At 42.4% G+C, this 21,190-nt stretch overlaps 1 protein-coding gene across 1 annotated transcript in view; it reads right to left on the bottom strand.

Annotated features, from left to right (window-relative positions):
* LOC128693475 (juvenile hormone esterase-like) overlaps positions 1–21,190 on the bottom strand; it is a 179,984-nt gene that overhangs the window by 123,815 nt on the left and 34,979 nt on the right. Inside the window, exons 4-6 of the mRNA XM_070097319.1 lie at positions 16,045–16,195; positions 8,028–8,213; positions 7,436–7,629 (exon numbers count right to left, since the gene is read on the bottom strand). Of these exons, the coding sequence (XP_069953420.1) occupies positions 7,436–7,629; positions 8,028–8,213; positions 16,045–16,195 (531 nt within the window). The remainder of the gene's footprint in view (positions 1–7,435; positions 7,630–8,027; positions 8,214–16,044; positions 16,196–21,190) is intronic.

Genomic DNA, 21,190 nt, shown 5'->3' with positions numbered 1-21,190 from the left:
CCCCTCTATAAACATGTACATCCTGAAGTCTACTCAACAGTCTTTTATCTACCAATACATAATCCAACAAACTACTGTCATTTCGCCCTACATCATATCGTGTATACTTATTTATCCTCTTTTTCTTAAAATATGTATTACCTATAACTAAACCCCTTTCTATACAAAGTTCAATCAAAGGGCTCCCATTATCATTTACACCTGGCACCCCAAACTTACCTACCACACCCTCTCTAAAAGTTTCTCCTACTTTAGCATTCAGGTCCCCTACCACAATTACTCTCTCACTTGGTTCAAAGGCTCCTATACATTCACTTAACATCTCCCAAAATCTCTCTCTCTCCTCTGCATTCCTCTCTTCTCCAGGTGCATACACGCTTATTATGACCCACTTCTCGCATCCAACCTTTACTTTAATCCACATAATTCTTGAATTTACACATTCATATTCTCTTTTCTCCTTCCATAACTGATCATTTAACATTACTGCTACCCCTTCCTTTGCTCTAACTCTCTCAGATACTCCAGATTTAATCCCATTTATTTCCCCCCATCGAAACTCTCCTACCCCCTTCAGCTTTGTTTCGCTTAGAGCCAGGACATCCAACTTCTTTTCATTCATAACATCAGCAATCATCTGTTTCTTGTCATCCGCACTACATCCACGCACATTTAAGCATCCCAGTTTTATAGTTTTTCTTCTTCTCTTTTTTAGTAAATGTATACAGGAGAAGGGGTTACCAGCCCATAATAATAATAATATAATAATAATAATAATAATAATAATAATAATAATAATAATAATAATAATAATAATAATAATAATAGTAGTAATAATAACGAGGAACTTCAGAACCCCGCCACTAGATGCCGCAGTGCACTGTTTACCTCGTTATGGAAGTGTTTTTCTTGTGTTGTCTTGCGTTATTTTGCCAAATTTCTTTTTTCTAACCATGGTTCCTAAGAAAGTAAGTGTAAAAGACAGTGCTAAGAAGAAAAAGCGGATGATGTCCATTGAATTGAAGCATGAAATCACAGATATACACAAGCGAGGTGAGGTGTGTGGGTTGTGGAGTTTCCAGTATGAGCTAGTACTTCTACTACGCTCGTACTGCCTCGCATTAAACATTGAGAATGTGACATTAAGAGTGCAGCAACTGCTCTTGTTGCCACCTCCCTAGTTAAGAACGATAATAAATTTGTTGAGTTAGGCATAAGAATTAACAACTGGGCGTCTACACTGCAAACTGAATTGTTTGCAATCCTAATGGCGCTAAAGCTAACCTATGACACTGAGCTTGACTCTATCATCATTACTGATTCTATGTCATCATTGAAGGCTCCTGGCTCATATAATGACTCCAACAACATGCTCATTGGGGAAGCCAGGTATAGATACTCAAAAATTAGGGACAAAGGAATTAATGTACAATTGCTATGGATCCCATCACACATTGGATTACTCCTTCATGATAAAGTTGATATGTTAGCCAAGAAGAGTATCCAGAAGGAGAACGTAGAATATAACTTTGGTATAACTGTGTCTAGCATTAGGAATAATATTAGGAGAGAAGTAAATAATGAAGATGATTGTTATAGGAATGCAGTTAGAAGCCTGAGTAGATCTATAACCCACTATGATAACATGTGTGGAAAATTTTTTAATTTTCCGAAACTATAGTGCCTAATAGGTGTTTAATGTGTCTATATGGGTCAAAAATGTATTTGAAAATAAGAGTAGAACCAAGAGTTCCCTTTGCGCATGCGCGGATGTGCGGGGGGAGTGGCGGGTTTGTTTTGAAGGTGGAGAGGAAGCGGAAAAGATCTTAATGGAGTGATCTCTAATGTGTATAATAATTTGAGTCATTAAATCGTCTTGTGAATTGTAATGTAATTAATGATAATAACGCTAAGTTAAGAGAATGTGTGAAGTGAAATAAGTCGTTTTGCTCCGAGTGAACACGTTAGACCTCGTTGTTAGCGAGACGAGGAAAGTGAAGCTCCTTGAGTCACGACGTCTAAAGCAGGACAAACCAGCGGATACCTCGTCCTGCTGGATTGAAAATCGTGTCGGTGTAGCAGGACATCGAAAATGAGATGGTGAATGGAAGAAATGAGGAATATCAATCACCCACAGTTAAGTAACCCTTCTAGTTATAGCAACCTTAGGCTGGCCAGTTGTGGTATGTTGTAATTAGATAGGTTATGAGTGATCCAACTACATCAAGTGACCACCAGAGAACATCTGGTAAGTGGTGGGATTACGTATAAATGTTTTCCTTGATGGATGTATCCAGGTGTATCCTACCCCCCTCCCCTTCATTCAGCTAAACTAATATAATCTATACAGTCCACAATTAATTAGTAGCACCGTACTTGTGGGTGCTACCCAATCCATACTGGTCTCGGATAGATATGGATAAGATTGTGAGGTCGAGGGGACCACTTGGTGCGACCAGGGGTGGTTAAGTTTTCTCACATGTCTACACGGGGTGACTACGGTAAACAATATGATTGTCTCCCAATGAGATTACTGGTATGTATATAATGTTGAGGTACATACAGGTAAGCACCCTAGAAAATTTTCCATATCTGCCCGTTGGTCCTTCGAGAACCGGATGCAATCAGTGAAAAAATTAATTGAATTAATTACTTAATAATTAAGTGACTGATTGAAGGAAGTGGGTGTAGGGTGCACAAGTTTAATCGATCGTGTGATGGATGACAATTAGCCCAATTAATTGCTAGCACATGTGTGGCTAGGATTTATACAAGAGTAAAGTGCAAGAATTACTCTTATAAGGCGCCTACTTAAGTTGTATAATCAGTGATTAATAATTCTCTAACCATGACTGGATCTAATGGAGTTAATGTGGCTGACAAGTCCGTGAATTTTAGAGTAATGAAAGCATCATTACAGGCTATTAAAAGCCATGTGACGAAGGCATTTGATTTAGTGAATCAAAGAACCGTGAACCCTAATGAATTAAAGTTATATTTAGATGCTTTAGAGAGTAGATTTGATTGGTACAAATTGTGGTTTAAAGACTGTGAAAGAGATCTGCTAGAGAATTGTGCAGATGGAATGGAAATGAATGTTTTAATTAATCAACATTACGAATTGGAAGAAAAACTGTCTTGTAAAAGTAAGGCTTTGAATAAATTAAAGGGTGTAAGCCAGACGGTTGATCAACCTATTAATGCAAAGGGTGTGTTTGCCAAAACCTCCATAGTACGGTCTGGAGGAAATCAGACTAGGTCGGCAGGAATTAATTGTTCAATTGCAGACCAGTCAGCCAAACAGTTCTAAGGATATAACACATAATGACTCTGAAGTATCTGTAAAGCCTCAAAAGGGAAAAATAATCCCAGTGGTAATAATCATAGTTAAGAGTTAAATAGGCACATATCAAGTCAGGAATCAGTAATAGTGGTTCCTCACATCAAGGTAAGAGGAATAAGTACCTCAGTAAGTGTAACCCAGTTAATAAGAGGTCAGGCAAGGAAAAGAGAGACTGCCTCTTCTGCCAGGGTACTCATTTCACTAAAAATTGTAATGCCTGTAATTCATGGGATATTAAAGTGGAAAGAATGAAAGAACTTGACAGATTTATCAGATGTCTAGACAACCATAATGTAAAGGATTGTCATACCAAATTGAACAGTTGCTATCAATGCAACAAGGGAAAGCACCATACAGTTATGTGCAGGGTTGTATGTGATTCTAATAATAATGGTGACAATAATGATAATGTTAATAACCCTGACACTACAGTGACTGATGTAAAGGTTGCAGCTAATGGCAATAATGATGGCCTAGCTGAGGTAGCCTTGCCGGTGTTGGATGTAAAAATTCAGGATAAAGGGCATAAACCCAAAACCATACGGTGTCACTCTCCTCAACACTGGTACGGGCCATGTAATATATGGCAGACTACCGCCTAGTAATAATGACTAGAGGAAGTAGTGAATACGGTCACGGTGTCTTGCTCATGAAAGGTCAACCCAGTACAAGTATTCTTCTATCGAGAATGATGTTGAACCAGTCTAATTTGTGGGAGCTGGACAGCATAGGGATTAATGTAAATGAGGAAAGTCCAAATGATTCCTTTACTCAGGAACAATACCTGAAGGATGTTAAATGTGAATCTGGACATTACTGGGTGCGACTTCCGTGGAAGCTTGACCGTCCAGAATTACCTACTAATTATAGGATGGCGTATGGACAGTTAAAGGGCCCAGCTCTGCGAACTGAGCAAGACACCAAAATTGTTGACTGCTTATAATGATATAATTAATAAGCAGTTAAATAATAAATTGTTCTTACTTCAGGTGACGATAAATGCACACCTTAAGTGCACAGGCGGTCCACTGAGCGAAGTAATTGGGTAAATAATCTTATGTGGACAATTTCCGGGTGTGACGTCAACTGAAGAGGAACTAATGAGGATATGTGAAGGGGTTAATGAAATAATGCAGTAAGGTGTTGGGACTGACTTGGGATACTGAGAGAGACTTGTTATTGTTAAAGTCTCAAAATTCCAGTATGCCCAATAAATTAATCCAGGGAGCATAGGCTTATGCCCCTGAGAGAATGGAACACTAATTAGTCCATTTTGAGGGTTCAATAAATATGGATGGCCATGGAGTTGGTGCCTATATGCAGTAATGTGCTGGGGCTGACTTGGGATACTGAGAGAGACTTGTTATTGTTAAAGTCTCATAATTCCAGTATGCCCAATAAATTAATCCAGGGAGCATAGGCTTATGCCCCTGAGAGAATGGAACACTAATTAGTCCATTTGAGGGTTCAATAAATATAGATGGCCATGGAGTTGGTGCCTATATGCAGTAATGTGCTGGGGCTGACTTGGGATACTGAGAGACTTGTTATTGTTAAAGTCTCAAAATTCCAGTATGCCCAATAAATTAATCCAGGGAGCATAGGCTTATGCCCCTGAGAGAATGGAACACTAATTAGTCCATTTTGAGGGTTCAATAAATATGGATGGCCATGGAGTTGGTGCCTATATGCAGTAATGTGCTGGGGCTGACTTGGGATACTGAGAGAGACTTGTTATTGTTAAAGTCTCATAATTCCAGTATGCCCAATAAATTAATCCAGGGAGCATAGGCTTATGTCCCTGAGAGAATGGAACACTAATTAGTCCATTTTGAGGGTTCAATAAATATGGGTGGCCAGTGAAGATGGGAAAATTGTACTCCACATTATGTAAGTCGTCTAGCAACGACCTCCGCCCGGCCGCAGTGTGGAAAATTTTTTAATTTTCCGAAACTATAGTGCCTAATAGGTGTTTAATGTGTCTATATGGGTCAAAAATGTATTTGAAAATAAGAGTAGAACCAAGAGTTCCCTTTGCGCATGCGCGGATGTGCGGGGGGAGTGGCGGGTTTGTTTTGAAGGTGGAGAGGAAGCGGAAAAGATCTTAATGGAGTGATCTCTAATGTGTATAATAATTTGAGTCATTAAATCGTCTTGTGAATTGTAATGTAATTAATGATAATAACGCTAAGTTAAGAGAATGTGTGAAGTGAAATAAGTCGTTTTGCTCCGAGTGAACACGTTAGACCTCGTTGTTAGCGAGACGAGGAAAGTGAAGCTCCTTGAGTCACGACGTCTAAAGCAGGACAAACCAGCGGATACCTCGTCCTGCTGGATTGAAAATCGTGTCGGTGTAGCAGGACATCGAAAATGAGATGGTGAATGGAAGAAATGAGGAATATCAATCACCCACAGTTAAGTAACCCTTCTAGTTATAGCAACCTTAGGCTGGCCAGTTGTGGTATGTTGTAATTAGATAGGTTATGAGTGATCCAACTACATCAAGTGACCACCAGAGAACATCTGGTAAGTGGTGGGATTACGTATAAATGTTTTCCTTGATGGATGTATCCAGGTGTATCCTACCCCCCTCCCCTTCATTCAGCTAAACTAATATAATCTATACAGTCCACAATTAATTAGTAGCACCGTACTTGTGGGTGCTACCCAATCCATACTGGTCTCGGATAGATATGGATAAGATTGTGAGGTCGAGGGGACCACTTGGTGCGACCAGGGGTGGTTAAGTTTTCTCACATGTCTACACGGGGTGACTACGGTAAACAATATGATTGTCTCCCAATGAGATTACTGGTATGTATATAATGTTGAGGTACATACAGGTAAGCACCCTAGAAAATTTTCCATAACATGAACGTAGATAAGTATGTTTATGGAGCAACTTGCAATGTGAACAGACTGACTGATGTTGTAGTGGCCAGGCTTAGGCTTGGTTACAAGTACTTCTGGCAGTTTGGGAGACACACAGATGATGATCAAACTAAATGTAAATTATGTGATCAGGCATATGGTCACTGTCTTGAACACTATGTGCTTAATTGTCCACTTATTGAGGAATACAGAGACAGACAGTATAATAACCTATGTGACATGTCAAGATATCTTATTAATGAAAATAAGATACCAGATATACTAAGCAAATTTCCTAAATTTGCTTGTAACAGATAAGTGAACTATAGATATGTAGATATAAATCCATATGTATTCCTGTTAACCCTTTGGGGCCTAGTTCCTAGGCCTTTTGTGTATCCATATGCTCTCGCGCTACCGTCCACAGGATGGATATGGGGTGCACAATAAACTAGCCACTTCGGTGGCAAAATCTCTCTAAAAAAAGAGTGCAGCAATTAAGTTCAGCGATAAAGCGCAGCATTAAGAGTGTACCAATTAAGTTCAGTGATAAAGTGTAGCATAAAGAGTAGCTTATTTTTTCCAACGTTCATCTCCACCCTCCACCTCTTCCAGCATACGTACACTTTACAACACGATTTTATTTCCTTACATTCTCTATTATGTTTTTATGCAATATTTCTTACTTATAAACACATTGTTTCAGTGTTCTCCTTATAAAACTTGTAATCTAGTGCAGTTAGCCTCTCAAACACTCCATTTTCAGAATGGAAAGACATGGTCAGTGCGGGAGCGGGAGTGGCAGCCACTACTCACCATATTATGGGCTATTTTATTCATTCTAGAGTATATATCATGTTTCTAAGCTGATTTTATTGTTTATTATGTCATATCAGATCAATTGTGATGGATAAGTAAGCCACAGAGTTGATATTAGCATTATATTGAAGTATTTTGTCCTGCCTCCCGACAGCAGGAATTCCGCTGGAACAGATTCATGGCATTTCAATTAATTTAAATGAAGAAAATTGATTTGATATACGAGCAAACTGAATTACCGAGCTGGTTCACTGAACGTAAATTATGTCCAAAAAGTTAAGAGTGGAAAATCAACATCAGAACATAACTAATTTCATATTAAATTTGTCTCCATCCTCATTAAACAAATCAATATAAGAGAATATGCAATCAAATAACAAGCAGCCAAATGCCACAGCTTACAATAAAGTCGCTCAGAATAGAAGTAAGTTTTTCTGCGTTTGCCTGCTGGAGACAGCCCAGGAGGTCGTGACTGTCCTCCAGCTTCCCACATCCTACGGTTCGACCGACATGAAGGGCCAGATCCCGACGGGACTTGCCGTGCGCCCACGGGTTAAGGGCAGACCCAGACTGCATGATGGCCTGGGAGTAGAGACCTACGGTGGAAAGTCACAGAGAGGGTTAGAAGACACCTGTAAAATTATTATATTCAGAGGGTGGCTCTTTACCCGTAAGGGTCATACAGCTCATGGAAAATAGGAGTCAAGGTTGATTTCTAAAAAAAAAGTTTAAATTTAAAACGTATGATCAATAGTCTCTCAACAGTATCAATCAAGGCTGAAAAGGATGAATGGGGCCAAGACTTCTATGAATTTTTAAGAAGGCGGGGGAGAGAGTTTTATTATAATGAGGTATTGTTGTAGATAATACTTTTTTTGGCGTATATATATATATATATATATATATATATATATATATATATATATATATATATATATATATATATATATATATATATATATATATATAAACAAGCCACGAAGCTGCCACTGACCTCGGGACTTGGGCGACAATAGGTGGTAGCTGACGGAAGCAGCGCCTGCGCTCTCTCCGAAGATGGTGACCTTCTGTGGATCACCACCGAAGTGGTGGATGTTCCTTTGCACCCACTGCAGTGCTAGGACCTGGTCCAGCAGCCCGAAGTTGCCAGGGATAGCGTCGTCCTCCGTGGAGAGGAAGCCTGGTGGTAGAGACAGTGGCAGCTACTTCAGAACCTGAGGGCGAACTATTATTGATGCTGTAATAATGTTGGTTGAATTACCAACAATATTTTAGGTAGAACGATGCATGTGCAACTAATTGACATTTTTATTGTTGAAAAAATAAAATGTCGCATTAGTTGCACATGTGTCCTTTTACCTATTACTAATGCTGGTTTCGTATACTAATTGTTTTCATTTACGAACTTGCATATGCCTCACTGATAATATTAAGGTCAAAAGAGCTCATCTAGCACACCCTAGACCTATTTTGGATGGCACCCTATCGCAGTTGGTCATGATCCTCATCTCCACGTCTCCATCCTTCCTTCATATAATCTTCTAAATGTAAAAATTAAAAAAAAGTCCTCCTTATTCAAATGTAGATGAATGGTTCAGGGAACCGAAAAGTTGATAAATTAGACACATGTGCAACACTTGGGTATCTTTATTGAGGAAACGTTTCGCCACATAGTGGCTTCATCAGTCCATCAATCTTGAAAAGAATTCTTTTCAAGATTGATGGACTGGCCACATCGACTCAAGGCTGAGGGACTGATTACCTCAAACTCCTGTTCTTCAACGCTCTCCTTTGTATGGACTGATTAAGCCACTGTGTGGCGAAACGTTTAGCCACCAGGCCACCGGGCCTGGTGGCTAAAGCTCCCGCTTCACACACGGAGGGCCCGGGTTCGATTCCCGGCGAGTGGTAACATTTCGACACGTTTCCTTACACCTGTTGTCCTGTTCACTAAGCAGCAAATAGGTACCTGCGTGTTAGTCGACTGGTGTGGGTCGCATCCTGGGGGACAAGATTAAGGACCCCAATGGAAATAAGTTAGACAGTCCTCGATGACGCACTGACTTTCTTGGGTTATCCTGGGTGGCTAACCCTCCGGGGTTAAAAATCCGAACGAAATCTTATCTTATCTTAATAAAGATACCCAAGTGTTGCACATGTGTCTAATTTATCTTCTTATTCAAAAAGAAATATTTAAAAACTAATTTTCATTATTAACTTTATTAATTTTAACTGTTCAAAAGTCTGTTTAAGAAGCAACTCGCAACACCACGTAAAGTGAGGACACATTGAGCGAGTTATTTTTTACACTGCTTCATGTTGTAAGCCATTATTTTTTTCCTCCGAGTTCCCGCCACCCCTGCCCCCTAGAAATTACTCACGCCCCAATAAGGAAGAGAGCTTCAACCCCTTCAACCCCTCCCCACCCCCGGTTAAGAACTGCTGCACCACTAGCAACATCTCTATACCCACTACAGTCAACCTCCATCAACACATCCAATTTCATTTTTGCCAACGCTACCAACAGAAAGCCTCTCCTTGCATCCCCAGATGATACTGCAGCACCACCAACAGGTCTCTTATAACTTCCTCAGATGGTACTGCAGCACCACCAGCAGGAGGCTTCATTTAGTTCCCCAGATGGCCCTGTAGCATCACAAGCAGGAAGCCTCTCCTAGCACCCTCAGATGGTAATGTAGCACCACTAACAGGTCTCTCCTAGCACTTCCAAATGGATCTGTAGCACCACCAGCAGGTCTCTCCTAGCACCACCAGATGGTTCTGTAGCACCACCAGCAGGTCTCTTCTAGCACCACCAGATGGTTTTGCAGCACCACCAGCAGGGCTCTCCTAGCACCCCCAGATGGCATTGTAGCACCAGCAGCAGGTCTCCCTAGAGGGGAACAAGTGGCTAGCTCCCTTAAGGTTTACTGTACAAATAGTAGGAGTCTAAGAAATAAGACAGATGAGCTAAAATTATTTGCAAGTGTAGGTAATATAGATATTATTGGTATAACAGAGACCTGGTTCAACCTGAAAGATAGAGAAATGCCTTCTGAATGCAACATACAGGGTTATAAACTATTCCACACTGATAGGGTCAACAGGAAGGGTGGTGGTGTGGCGATGTATGTCAGAAAAATTTAAATTGCTGTCTTAGACATGATATAAGATTAGAAACATCGAACACAGAATCTGTTTGGCTACAGTTTCTCGAGGTACGTGACAAATTAATTTTGGGTGTGATTTATAGGCCCCCAAACCTTGATTGGGAGGGCAGTAAGCTGTTATGGGACGAAATTCATAAGGCATCTAGATATGAAAATGTTGTGATAATGGGAAATTTTAACTTTAAACAAATTGATTGGAACAATATGACAGGAAATCTTGAGTCTAGTGACTTTCTTGATACGGTTCAGGATTGTTTTTTAGAACAGGTTGTGACAGAACCAACTAGAGGAAACAATCTGCTTGACTTGGTTCTTGCCAACAAAGATTCGCTAATTAATAATCTTGAGGTTAATGATGAGCTTGGGGAAAGTGATCACAAATCACTTAGTTTCAATATATCATGGAATTACCCAGATAATTGCAATCAAATCTCTGTCCCAGATTTTCGCTTGGCCGACTTCATGGGACTGAAAAATTACTTGGGTGGGCTAAATTGGGATGTCCTGACTATGGGTCAGGTAGGTGATCTTGGTTGCCAATATGACGTTTTTCAGAGCATAGTTCTAGCTGCCGAGACAACTTTTGTTCCGAGTAGGGAAATTATATATAACAAAAATGATCCCAAATGGATGAACAATAGATTAAAACATCTCATTGGTCAAAAGAGAGGCATATATAGGCGTATCAAAAGAGGGGATGGGCAGTTAAAAAATCAATATATTCAATTAAAGAGAGAAATAAAAAAAGGAATAAGAAAAGCAAAAAGAGATTATGAGGCTAAGGTCGCAAGGGATTCAAAGACTAACCCAAAAGGGTTCTTTCAGGTATACAGAAGTAAGATTAGGGACAAGATTGGCCCACTTAAGAATAACTCTGGTCAGATCACTGACAGTGATAACGATATGTGTGAAATTCTAAATACCTACTTCCTCTCAGTTTTCACCCAGGAAAATACTAGCGATATTCCTGAAATAATAGATTATATAGAACAGGATGATAATAAACTATGTACGATTGCGGTAACTGGTGACATGGTCCTCAGACAAATAGAGAAACTAAAACCTAACAAATCCCCAGGTCCTGATGAACTGTTTGCAAGGGTGTTAAAGGAATGTAAAGAACATAAGAACATAAGAACGATGGAACACTGCAGAAGGCCTACTGGCCCATGCGAGGCAGGTCCAAGTCTCCTACCGGCTTAAGCCAATGCACCCAACCTAGTCAGGTCAGGTCACATTGACTTAAGGGAGGAACACGGCAACCGACCTGGTAGCACAAGCTATCAGGTCTAACTCACACCCACCCACATCTACTCATGTATTTATCCAACCTATTTTTAAAGCTACACAACGTTCTGGCCTCTATAACGGTACTTGGGAGTTTGTTCCACTCATCCACAACTCTATTACCAAACCAGTACTTTCCTATATCCTTCCTGAATCTGAATTTTTCCAACTTAAAACCATTGCTGCGAGTCCTGTCTAGGCTAGATATTTTCAGCACGCTATTTACATCCCCTTTATTTATTCCTGTCTTCCATTTATACACCTCAATCATATCCCCCCTAATTCTACGTCTTTCTAGAGAGTGCAGTTTCAGGGCCCTTAGTCTATCCTCATAGGGAAGGTTTCTGATACATGGGATCAACTTTGTCATCCTCCTTTGTACATTTTCCAGAGAATTTATATCCATTCTGTAATACGGTGACCAAAACTGTGCAGCATAATCTAAATGAGGCCTAACCAAGGATGTATAGAGTTGAAGAACAACCTGAGGACTCCTATTATTTATGCTTCTTGTTATGAAGCCAAGGATTCTATTAGCTTTATTGCGAACACTTATGCACTGTTGTCTTGGTTTCAGATTACAGTGGACCCCCGCATAACGATGGCATCGCATAGCGATTTTTCCGCATAACGATTACTTTTATCGCAAAATTTTTGCCCCGCATACCGATTAAAAACCCGCATACCGATTTTCGTCCGAGACGCGTCCAATGTGCCCTCACATGTGCCGGCCGTCCCATTGTTTACCAGCCAGCCTCCGCGGTAACATCCAAGCATACACTCGGAATATTTCGTATTATTACAGTGTTTTCGGTGGTGTTTCTGGAAAATAAGTGACCATGGGCCCCAAGAAAGCTTCTAGTGCCAACCCTGTGGTAAAAAGGGTGAGAATTAGTATGGAAATTAAGAAAGATTTTGAAGGGTTTGGGGCTAACCCTGAGAAGCCTATGCCAGTTGTGGAATCCATTGTGCCTACTTCAAAGATTAAGGAAATGTGTGCAGAGTGGTTTGAACTGCAAACCTTTATAGATGAAAATCACCCTGACACAGCTGTTGCAAGCCGTGCTTGTGACTATTTCAATGACAATGTTATGGCCCATTTTAGGAAAGTCTTGAAGAAACGGGAGGTACAGAGCTCTATGGACAGATTTGTTGTGCGACAGAGGTCCAGTGACTCTGAAGCTGGTCCTAGTGGCATTAAAAGAAGAAGGGAAGTAACCCCAGAAAAGGACTTGCTACCTCAAGTCCTAATGGAAGGGGATTCCCCTTCTAAACAGTAAGAAGATAATGCTCTCCCCTCCTCCCATCCCATCAATCATCACCAGATCTTCAATAAAAGTAAGTGTCATGTAATTGTGCATGCCTTTTTCAGTTTGTGTGTATTAAAATTAACATTTCATGTGGTAAAAAAAATTTTTTTTCATACTTTTGGGCGTCTTGCACGGATTAATTTTATTTCCATTATTTCTTATGGGGAAAATTAATTCGCATAACGATTATTTCGCATAACGATGAGCCCTCTTGCACGGATTAAAATCGTTAACCGGGGGTCCACTGTACTGCTAACCAGAACTCCTAAATCTTTTTCGCAATCCGTAATATTAAGATCTACATTATTTAGTTTATATGTGGCATGGTTATTGTCCTGTCCAACATTTAGAACTTTGCATTTGTCTATATTAAACTGCATCTGCCACTTCTCCGACCACTGCATCAGTCTATTCAAATCTTCCTGGAGTGCTCGAATGTCCTCGTCAGAATGAATTCGACGGCCTATTTTGGTGTCATCGGCAAACTTGCCGATGTCGCTCTTTATGCCCTCATCTATGTCGTTTATGTAGATTGTGAACAGCAGGGGGCCCAACACTGACCCCTGTGGAACACCGCTCGTGACGCTTCCCCACTCTGATTTCTCCCCATTTATGCAAACTCTCTGCTGCCTATTTGTCAACCATGCCTCTATCCAGGAAAAAATTTCTCCTCCTATTCCATGTGCTTTAATTTTCCTCAATAGTCTCTGATGTGGGACCCTGTCAAAAGCCTTACTGAAGTCCATATACACAATATCATATTCATTACCATGATCTACCTCCTCAAATACCTTAGTGAAAAAAGTTAATAAATTCGTAAGGCAGGAACGCCCCTTTGTAAAACCATGCTGAGATTCGTTGATTAATTTATGCTTTTCAAGGTGGCTACGAACTGCAATAAAAAAAGGAATAAGAAAAGCAAAAAGAGATTATGAGGCTAAGGTCGCAAGGGATTCAAAGACTAACCCAAAAGGGTTCTTTCAGGTATACAGAAGTAAGATTAGGGACAAGATTGGCCCACTTAAGAATAACTCTGGTCAGATCACTGACAGTGATAACGATATGTGTGAAATTCTAAATACCTACTTCCTCTCAGTTTTCACCCAGGAAAATACTAGCGATATTCCTGAAATAATAGATTATATAGAACAGGATGATAATAAACTATGTACGATTGCGGTAACTGGTGACATGGTCCTCAGACAAATAGAGAAACTAAAACCTAACAAATCCCCAGGTCCTGATGAACTGTTTGCAAGGGTGTTAAAGGAATGTAAAGAGGAACTTAGCATACCTTTGGCTAATCTTTTTAACATATCACTACAAACTGGCATAGTGCCTGATAAGTGGAAAATGGCAAATGTAATACCTATTTACAAGGCAGGTGACAGGTCCTTGGCTTCGAACTATAGACCAATAAGCCTTACCTCCATAGTGGGAAAATTTATGGAATCAATAATTGCCGAAGCAATTCGTATCCATCTTGACATACACAGATTGATTAATGATTCTCAACACGGTTTTACAAAGGGGCGTTCCTGTCTTACGAATTTACTAACCTTTTTCACTAAGGTGTTTGAAGAGGTAGATCATGGTAATGAATATGATATTGTATATATGGACTTTAGTAAGGCTTTCGATAGAGTTCCACACCAGAGGCTATTGAGGAAGCTTAGGGCACACGGAATAGGAGGAGAAATTTTTTCCTGGGTAGAGGCATGGCTGACAAATAGACAGCAGAGAGTTTGCATAAATGGGGAGAAATCAGAATGGGGGCACGTCACAAGCGGTGTTCCTCAGGGGTCAGTGTTGGGCCCGTTGTTGTTCACAATTTACATAAACGACATAGATGAGGGAATAAATAGCGACATAAGCAAATTTGCTGATGACACCAAAATAGGCCGTCCAATTCATTCTAATGAGGACATTAGAGCACTCCAGGATGATTTGAATAGACTGACGCAATGGTCGGAGAAGTGGCAGATGCAGTTTAATAGTGACAAATGCAAAGTTCTAAATGTTGGACAGTTAAATAACCATGCCACATATAAACTAAATAATGTAGATCTTAATACTACTGTTTGCGAAAAGGATTTAGGAGTTCTGGTTAGCAGTAACGTAAAACCAAGACAACAGTGGATTGGTGTTCACAATAAAGCTAACAGAATTCTTGGCTTCATATCTAGAAGTATAAATAAATGAAGTCCTCAGGTTGTTCTTCAACTCTATATATCCTTGGTTAGGCTTCATTTAGACTATGCTGCTCAGTTCTGGTCACCGTATTACAGAATGGATATAAATGCTTTGGAAAACGTACAGAGGAGGATGACAAAGATGATCCCATGTATCAGAAATCTTCCCTATGAGGATAGACTGAGGGCCCTGAATCTGCACTCTCTCGAAAGGTGTAGAATTAGGGGGGATATGATCGAGGTGTATAAATGGAAAACAGGAATAAATAAAGGGGATGTAAATAGCGTGCTGAAAATTTCCAGCCAAGACAGGACTTGCAGCAATGGTTTCAAGTTGGAAAAATTCAGATTCAGGAAGGATATAGGAAAGCACTGGTTTGGTAATAGAGTCGTGGATGAGTGGAACAAACTCCCGAGTACAGTTATTTAGGTAAAACGTTGTGTAGTTTTAAAAATAGGTTAGATAAATACATGAGTGGGTGTGGGTGGGTGTGAGTTGGAGCTGACTAGCTTGTGCTGCTGGGTCTGGTGCAGTGCTCCATCCCTGAGTGGAGATGACCAGACTGGGTGGGTCATTGGGATAATCCGGGGGGTGGGTCATTGGTCTAATCCGGGGGGAGGGGGACATGGACCTGCTCCGCATGGGTCAGTAGGCCTGTTGCAGCGCTCCTTCTTTCTTATGTTCTTATGTTCTTATCATCCTCAGATGGCACTGTAGCACCACGAACCGGTCTCTCCTAGCACCCCAGATGGCACTACAGCACCACCAGGATGTGGTGACCAGTGAAAGGTCTCATTTAGTCTCCCAGATGGTGCTGCAGCATCACCAACAGGAGACCTCATTTAATCTCCCAGGTGGTGCAGCAGCACCACCAGCAAAGGCCTCATTTAGTCTCCCAGATGGTGCTCCAGCACCACCAGCAGGCCTCATTTAGTTTTCCAGATGGTATTGCAGCAGCACAAGCAGGTTTAACCTAACACCCCGCAAGTGGTATTACAGCACCACTACCTAGAACCTTCACCTAGCACCACCAACAACAAGAACCCCTCACCTAACACTCCCAAGCGGTACTGTATCACCACCAGTACCATGTCGTGGTTGAGCAGGGCATTGGGACCGGACTCGCTGGCGCTCCCGCAGAAGAAGGCGCCGCCGTGGATGGAGACCATCACAGGCAAGTCCCTCCTGCCGCTGCCAGGCTCCTGCAACACCACACTTTCTTACAACGCAAAACAAACAGGCCAAACGAGAATGTTTTTTTTTATATTCTTAAGGTGGATTAAAATTTTTTATAGCATGCTTTAAGGGTGCGTAAACAAGGTTAATAGTATGACGTAAGGTGTGATGTGATGTGATGTGTGTGTGTGTGTGTGTGTGTGTGTGTGTGTGTGTGTGTGTGTGTGTGTGTGTGTGTACTCACCTATTTGTACTCACCTATTTGTACTCACCTATTTGTGGTTGCAGGGGTCGAGTCATAGCTCCTGGCCCCGCCTCTTCACTGATTGCTACTAGGTCCTCTCTCTCCCTGCTCCATGAGCTTTATCAAACTTCGACTTAAAACTATGTATGGTTCCTACCCGCACTACATCACTTTCTAGGCTGTTTCACTTCTTGACAACTCTATGACTGAAGAAATACTTCCTAACATCCTTTTGACTCATCTGAGTCTTCAATTCCAACTGTGACCCTTTGTTTCAGTGTCCCATCTCTGGAACATCATGTCTTTGTCCACCTTGTCAATTCCTCGCAGTATTTTATGTTGTTATTATGTCTCCCCTGACCCTCCTGTCTTCCAGTGTAGTCAGGCCAATTTCCCTTAACCTTTCTTCGTAGGCCATTCCCCCTTAGCTCTGGGACTAGTCTTGTGTGTGCATGTGTGTGTTATTTACCATTTTGTCCTAGGCACATGTCGATTAGTGTGCGTGTGCATGTGTGTGTGTGTGTGCATGTGTGTGTGTGTGTGTGTGTGTGTGTGTGTGTGTGTGTGTGTGTGTGTGTGTGTGTGTGTGTGTGCATGGGTGTGTGCATGTGTGTGTGTGTGTGTGTGTGTGTCTGTGTGTGTGTCTGTGAGTGTGTCTGTGTGTGTGTGTGTGTGTGTGTGTGTGTGCATGTGTGTGTGTGTGCGCGCGCATGTGTGAGTGCAACGGCAAACTTGCTTATATCACCATTCATCTCCTCATCCATGCCGTTTATGTAGATAGTTTACAACACACAGGGGCGCAACACCGACCCCTGCGGAACACCGTGTGAGTGTGTGGTGTGTGTGTGTACTCACCTAATTGTACTCACCTAATTGTGGTTGCAGGGGTCGAGACTCAACTCCTGGCCCCGCCTCTTCACTGACCGCTGCTAGGTCCTCCCTCTCCCTGCTCCATGAGCTTTATCATACCTCGTCTTAAAACTATGTATAGTTCCTGCCTTCACTACATCGCTTGCCAGACTATTCCACTTCCTAATTACTCTATGACTGAAGAAATACTTCCTAACATCCCTTTGACTCATCTGAGTCTTCAGCTTTTAATTGTGACCTTGTTTCTGTGTCCCATCTCTAGAACATCCTGTCTCTGTCCACCTTGTCTATTCCACGCAGTATTTTGTATGTCGTTATCATGCCTCCCCTAACCCTCCTGTCCTCCAGTGTCGTCAGACTGATTTCCCTTAACCTTTCTTCGTAGGACATTCCCCTTAGCTCTGGAACTAGCCTTGTTGCAAACCTTTGCACTTTCTCTAATTTCTTGACGTGTTTGACCAGGTGTGGGTTCCAAACTGGCGCTGCGTACTCCAGTATGGGCCTGACGTACACAGTGTATAAAGTCTTGAACGATTCCTTACAGAGGTACCGGAACTATTCTCAAGTTTGCCAAGCGCCCATATGCCGCAGTAGTTATCTGGTTAATGTGTGCTTCGGGCGATGTACTCGGTATTATACTCACTCCTAGGTCTTTCTCCTTGAGCGAGGTGTGCAGCCTTTGGCCTCCTAGCCTATACTCTGTCTGCTGTCTTCTTTGCCCTCCTCCGATCTTCATGACTTTGAATTTGGCGGGGTTAAATTCTAGGAGCCAGTTTCTGGACCACGAATCCAGTCTGTCCAGGCCTCTTTGTAAACCTGTCTGGTCCGCATCTGATTTAATTCTCCTCATTACTTCACATCAACTGCAAACAGGGACACTTCTGAGTCTATCCCTTCCGTCATGTCGTTCACATATACCAAGAATAGCACTGGTTCCAGGACTGACCCGCTGTGGGACCCCGCTCGTCACCGACGCCCACTGTGATACCTCATCACGGACCATGACTTGCTGTTGCCTCCCTGTTAGGTATTCTCTGATCCATTGCAGTGCCCTTCTTGTTACACATGCCTGTTCCTCTAGCTTCTGTACTAATCTCTTTTGAGGAACTGTGTCGAAGGCCTTCTTGCAGTCCAAGAAAATGCAATCAACCCACCCCTCCCTCTCATTTCTTACTTCAGTTACCTTGTCATAAAACTTTAATAGGTTTGTGACACAGGATTTGCCTTCCATGAATCCGTTCTGGTTGTCGTTTATAATCTTGTTCCACTCCATGTGCTCCACCACTCTCCTCCTGATAATCTTTTCCAAGACTTTGCATACTATACACGTCAGTGTCACTGGTCTATAATTTAGTGCTTCATTTCTGTCTCCTTTCTTAAAGATGAGGACTACATTTGCCTTCTTCCATACTTCAGGTAGTTGCCCAGTTTCAAGGGAAGTGTTGAAGATTTTGGTTAGTGGCACATGTAGTGTCTCTGCTTCCTCTCTAAGGACCCATGGAGAGATGTTGTCCGGTCCCACCGCCTTTGAGGTATCAAGGTCACTTAGGAGCTTCTCCACCTCCTCCTCAGTTGTGTGTAATTCATCCAACACTTGTTGGTATATCCCTTGTTGATGTACCCCATTGTTTTGTCTTCCCAGTGTCCCTTCAGCTTCCACTGCAAATATTTCCTGAAATCTCATGTTGAGCTCCTCAGATACTTCCTGGTCGTTTCTTGTGAGCTCCCCACCTTCTTTCCTCAGCTTGATTACCTGGTCCTTGACTGTTGCCTTCCTCCTGATGTGGCTGTAGAGTAGTTTTGGGTCAGACTTAACTTTCGATGCTATGTCATTTTCATACTGCCACTGTGCCTCCCTCCTTATCTGTGCATACTAGTTTCTGGCTCGTCGACTAATCTCTTTATTTTCGTGAGTCCTTTGCCTTCTGTACTTTTTTCATTCTCTAGAGCACTTAGTTTTTGTCTCCCTACACCTTCGGGTAAACCAAGGGCTCGTTCTGTCCTTCCCATTATTTCTGTTACCCTTGGGAACAAACCTTTCCTCTGCCTCCTTGCATTTTGTTGTTACAGAGTCCATCATTTCGTTTACTGATTTTCCTACCAACTCCTGTTCCCACTGAACCTCCTCCAGGAAGGTCCTCATTCCTGTGTAGTCTCCCCTTTTATAGTTTAGCCTTTCCCTTTCTACTCCTGTTACCCTCTCCACTTTTAGCTCCAGGATGTATTCAAAGCTCATAACCACGTGATCACTAGCTCCAAGGGGGCCTTTCATATGTGATGTGCTCAATGTCTGAGCTACTCAAGGTGAACACAAGATCCAGTTTTGCTGGTTCATCCTCCCCTCTCTCTCTGGTAGTGTCCCTAACATGTTGGTGCATGAGATTTGCCAGCACCACATCTATCATCTTGGCTCTCCATGTTTTGGGACCCCCATGTGGCTCCAGGTTTTCCCAATCAATCTCCCTGTGATTGAAGTCGCCCATGACCAGTAACTTTGCTCTACTCGAGTGAGCCCTTCTTGCCACCGCAGCTAGTGTGTCCACCATTGTTCTGCTGCACTCATCATATTCCTCTCTTGGCCTCCGGCAGTTCTGTGGTGGGTTATACATCACTGCAATGACTGCCTTGTGTTCCTTTGTCTGAACTGTACCTACTATGTAATCCCTTTCTCCAATCTCGTCCATTTCTTCCATTTCTTGATAACCCCACCGGTTTTTAATTAGTAGTACAGCCCCTCCTCCCCCTCTGCTCCTTCTATCCTTCCTCAGGATCTGATATCCATGTGGGAAGATTGCATCTGTTATTATCCCAGCGAGTTTTGTTTCTGTAACTGCTATGATGTCTGGGGACATCTCCTTGATTCTTCCATGCCACTCCTCACATTTATTCGTTATTCCATCCTCGTTCGTGTGCCAAACCTTCAATTTCTTTTCAATAACTGTGGTCTGGGGAGAGAGGTGCCCTGGCAGGGGCCAATTGGGGGTTGCTGGGGGGTGGGGGTCTGTGGTGTGGGGTGTTGGGGCAGAGGGCCTATGGGGGGTTTCTGTGGGGCTTTGGGTGGTGGTGAGGGGATGGGGAGAGGGCCTATGGGGAGTTACAGTGGGGATGGGGGTTGTGGTGAGGGGGATGGGAATAGAGAGTACAGTGTGTGGGTTGCTGTGGGTTATTGTGAGGGTGGGGTTTGTGATGAAGGGGATGGGGGGAGAGGGTACATTGTGTGGGTTACTGTGGGTTTCAGTGGGGGTGGGGTTTGAGCTGAGGGGGATGTGTGGGTTACTGAGGGTCACTGTGGGGGTGGGGTTTGTGCAGAGGGGGACATGTGGGTTACTGTGGGTTTGTGGGGGTGCGATTTGCACTGAGGGGGATGGGGCAGAGGGTACAGTGAGTGGGTTTTGGGTTAGGTCATTTGATTGCTTTGGGATTGCCATGGTTGTGTTCCTTCTGTGGGTGGTACTGGAGGGGGTTGTGTTTGTTCTTCCACATGGGCCTGATTTCTCCTTCTCTCCACCTTCCTTGCCTCCCATTCCTCCTTGTGATGTTGCACCCTCTCTTTCAGTATCATCCTTTCTTCTTGTGTTCTGTCCCTGTCGAGGTACACACTCTGGAGCTCCTGATTGTCCCTTAGGCGCACTTTCTCCTGCAGGATCCGGTTTCGAGCTGACTCTGCCTTGAAAATCAATTTGACTGGATGCTTTTTTCCTCTCGCAAACCACCCAATTCTCCGAAAATTTGTCAGATGGGTCATGTCGTCCTCTCCTATTGCTTTCATGATGCTTTCAATCGTTTTTTTCCTCCTCCTATTTGCTTGCCTCGTAAGTTTCCCCACCTACTTCTCGGAGCCCATAGACAAAAATGGCCCTCTCCCTTTCGTCCTCCCACTGTGCTTCCCTGAGCATCCTCTGATACG

Source organism: Cherax quadricarinatus, chromosome 57 (assembly GCF_038502225.1).
Source record: "Cherax quadricarinatus isolate ZL_2023a chromosome 57, ASM3850222v1, whole genome shotgun sequence".
NCBI lineage: Eukaryota > Metazoa > Arthropoda > Malacostraca > Decapoda > Parastacidae > Cherax > Cherax quadricarinatus.
The sequence above is the reverse complement of the archived record's forward strand: the minus strand, read 5'-3'. Positions and strand labels throughout refer to the sequence as shown.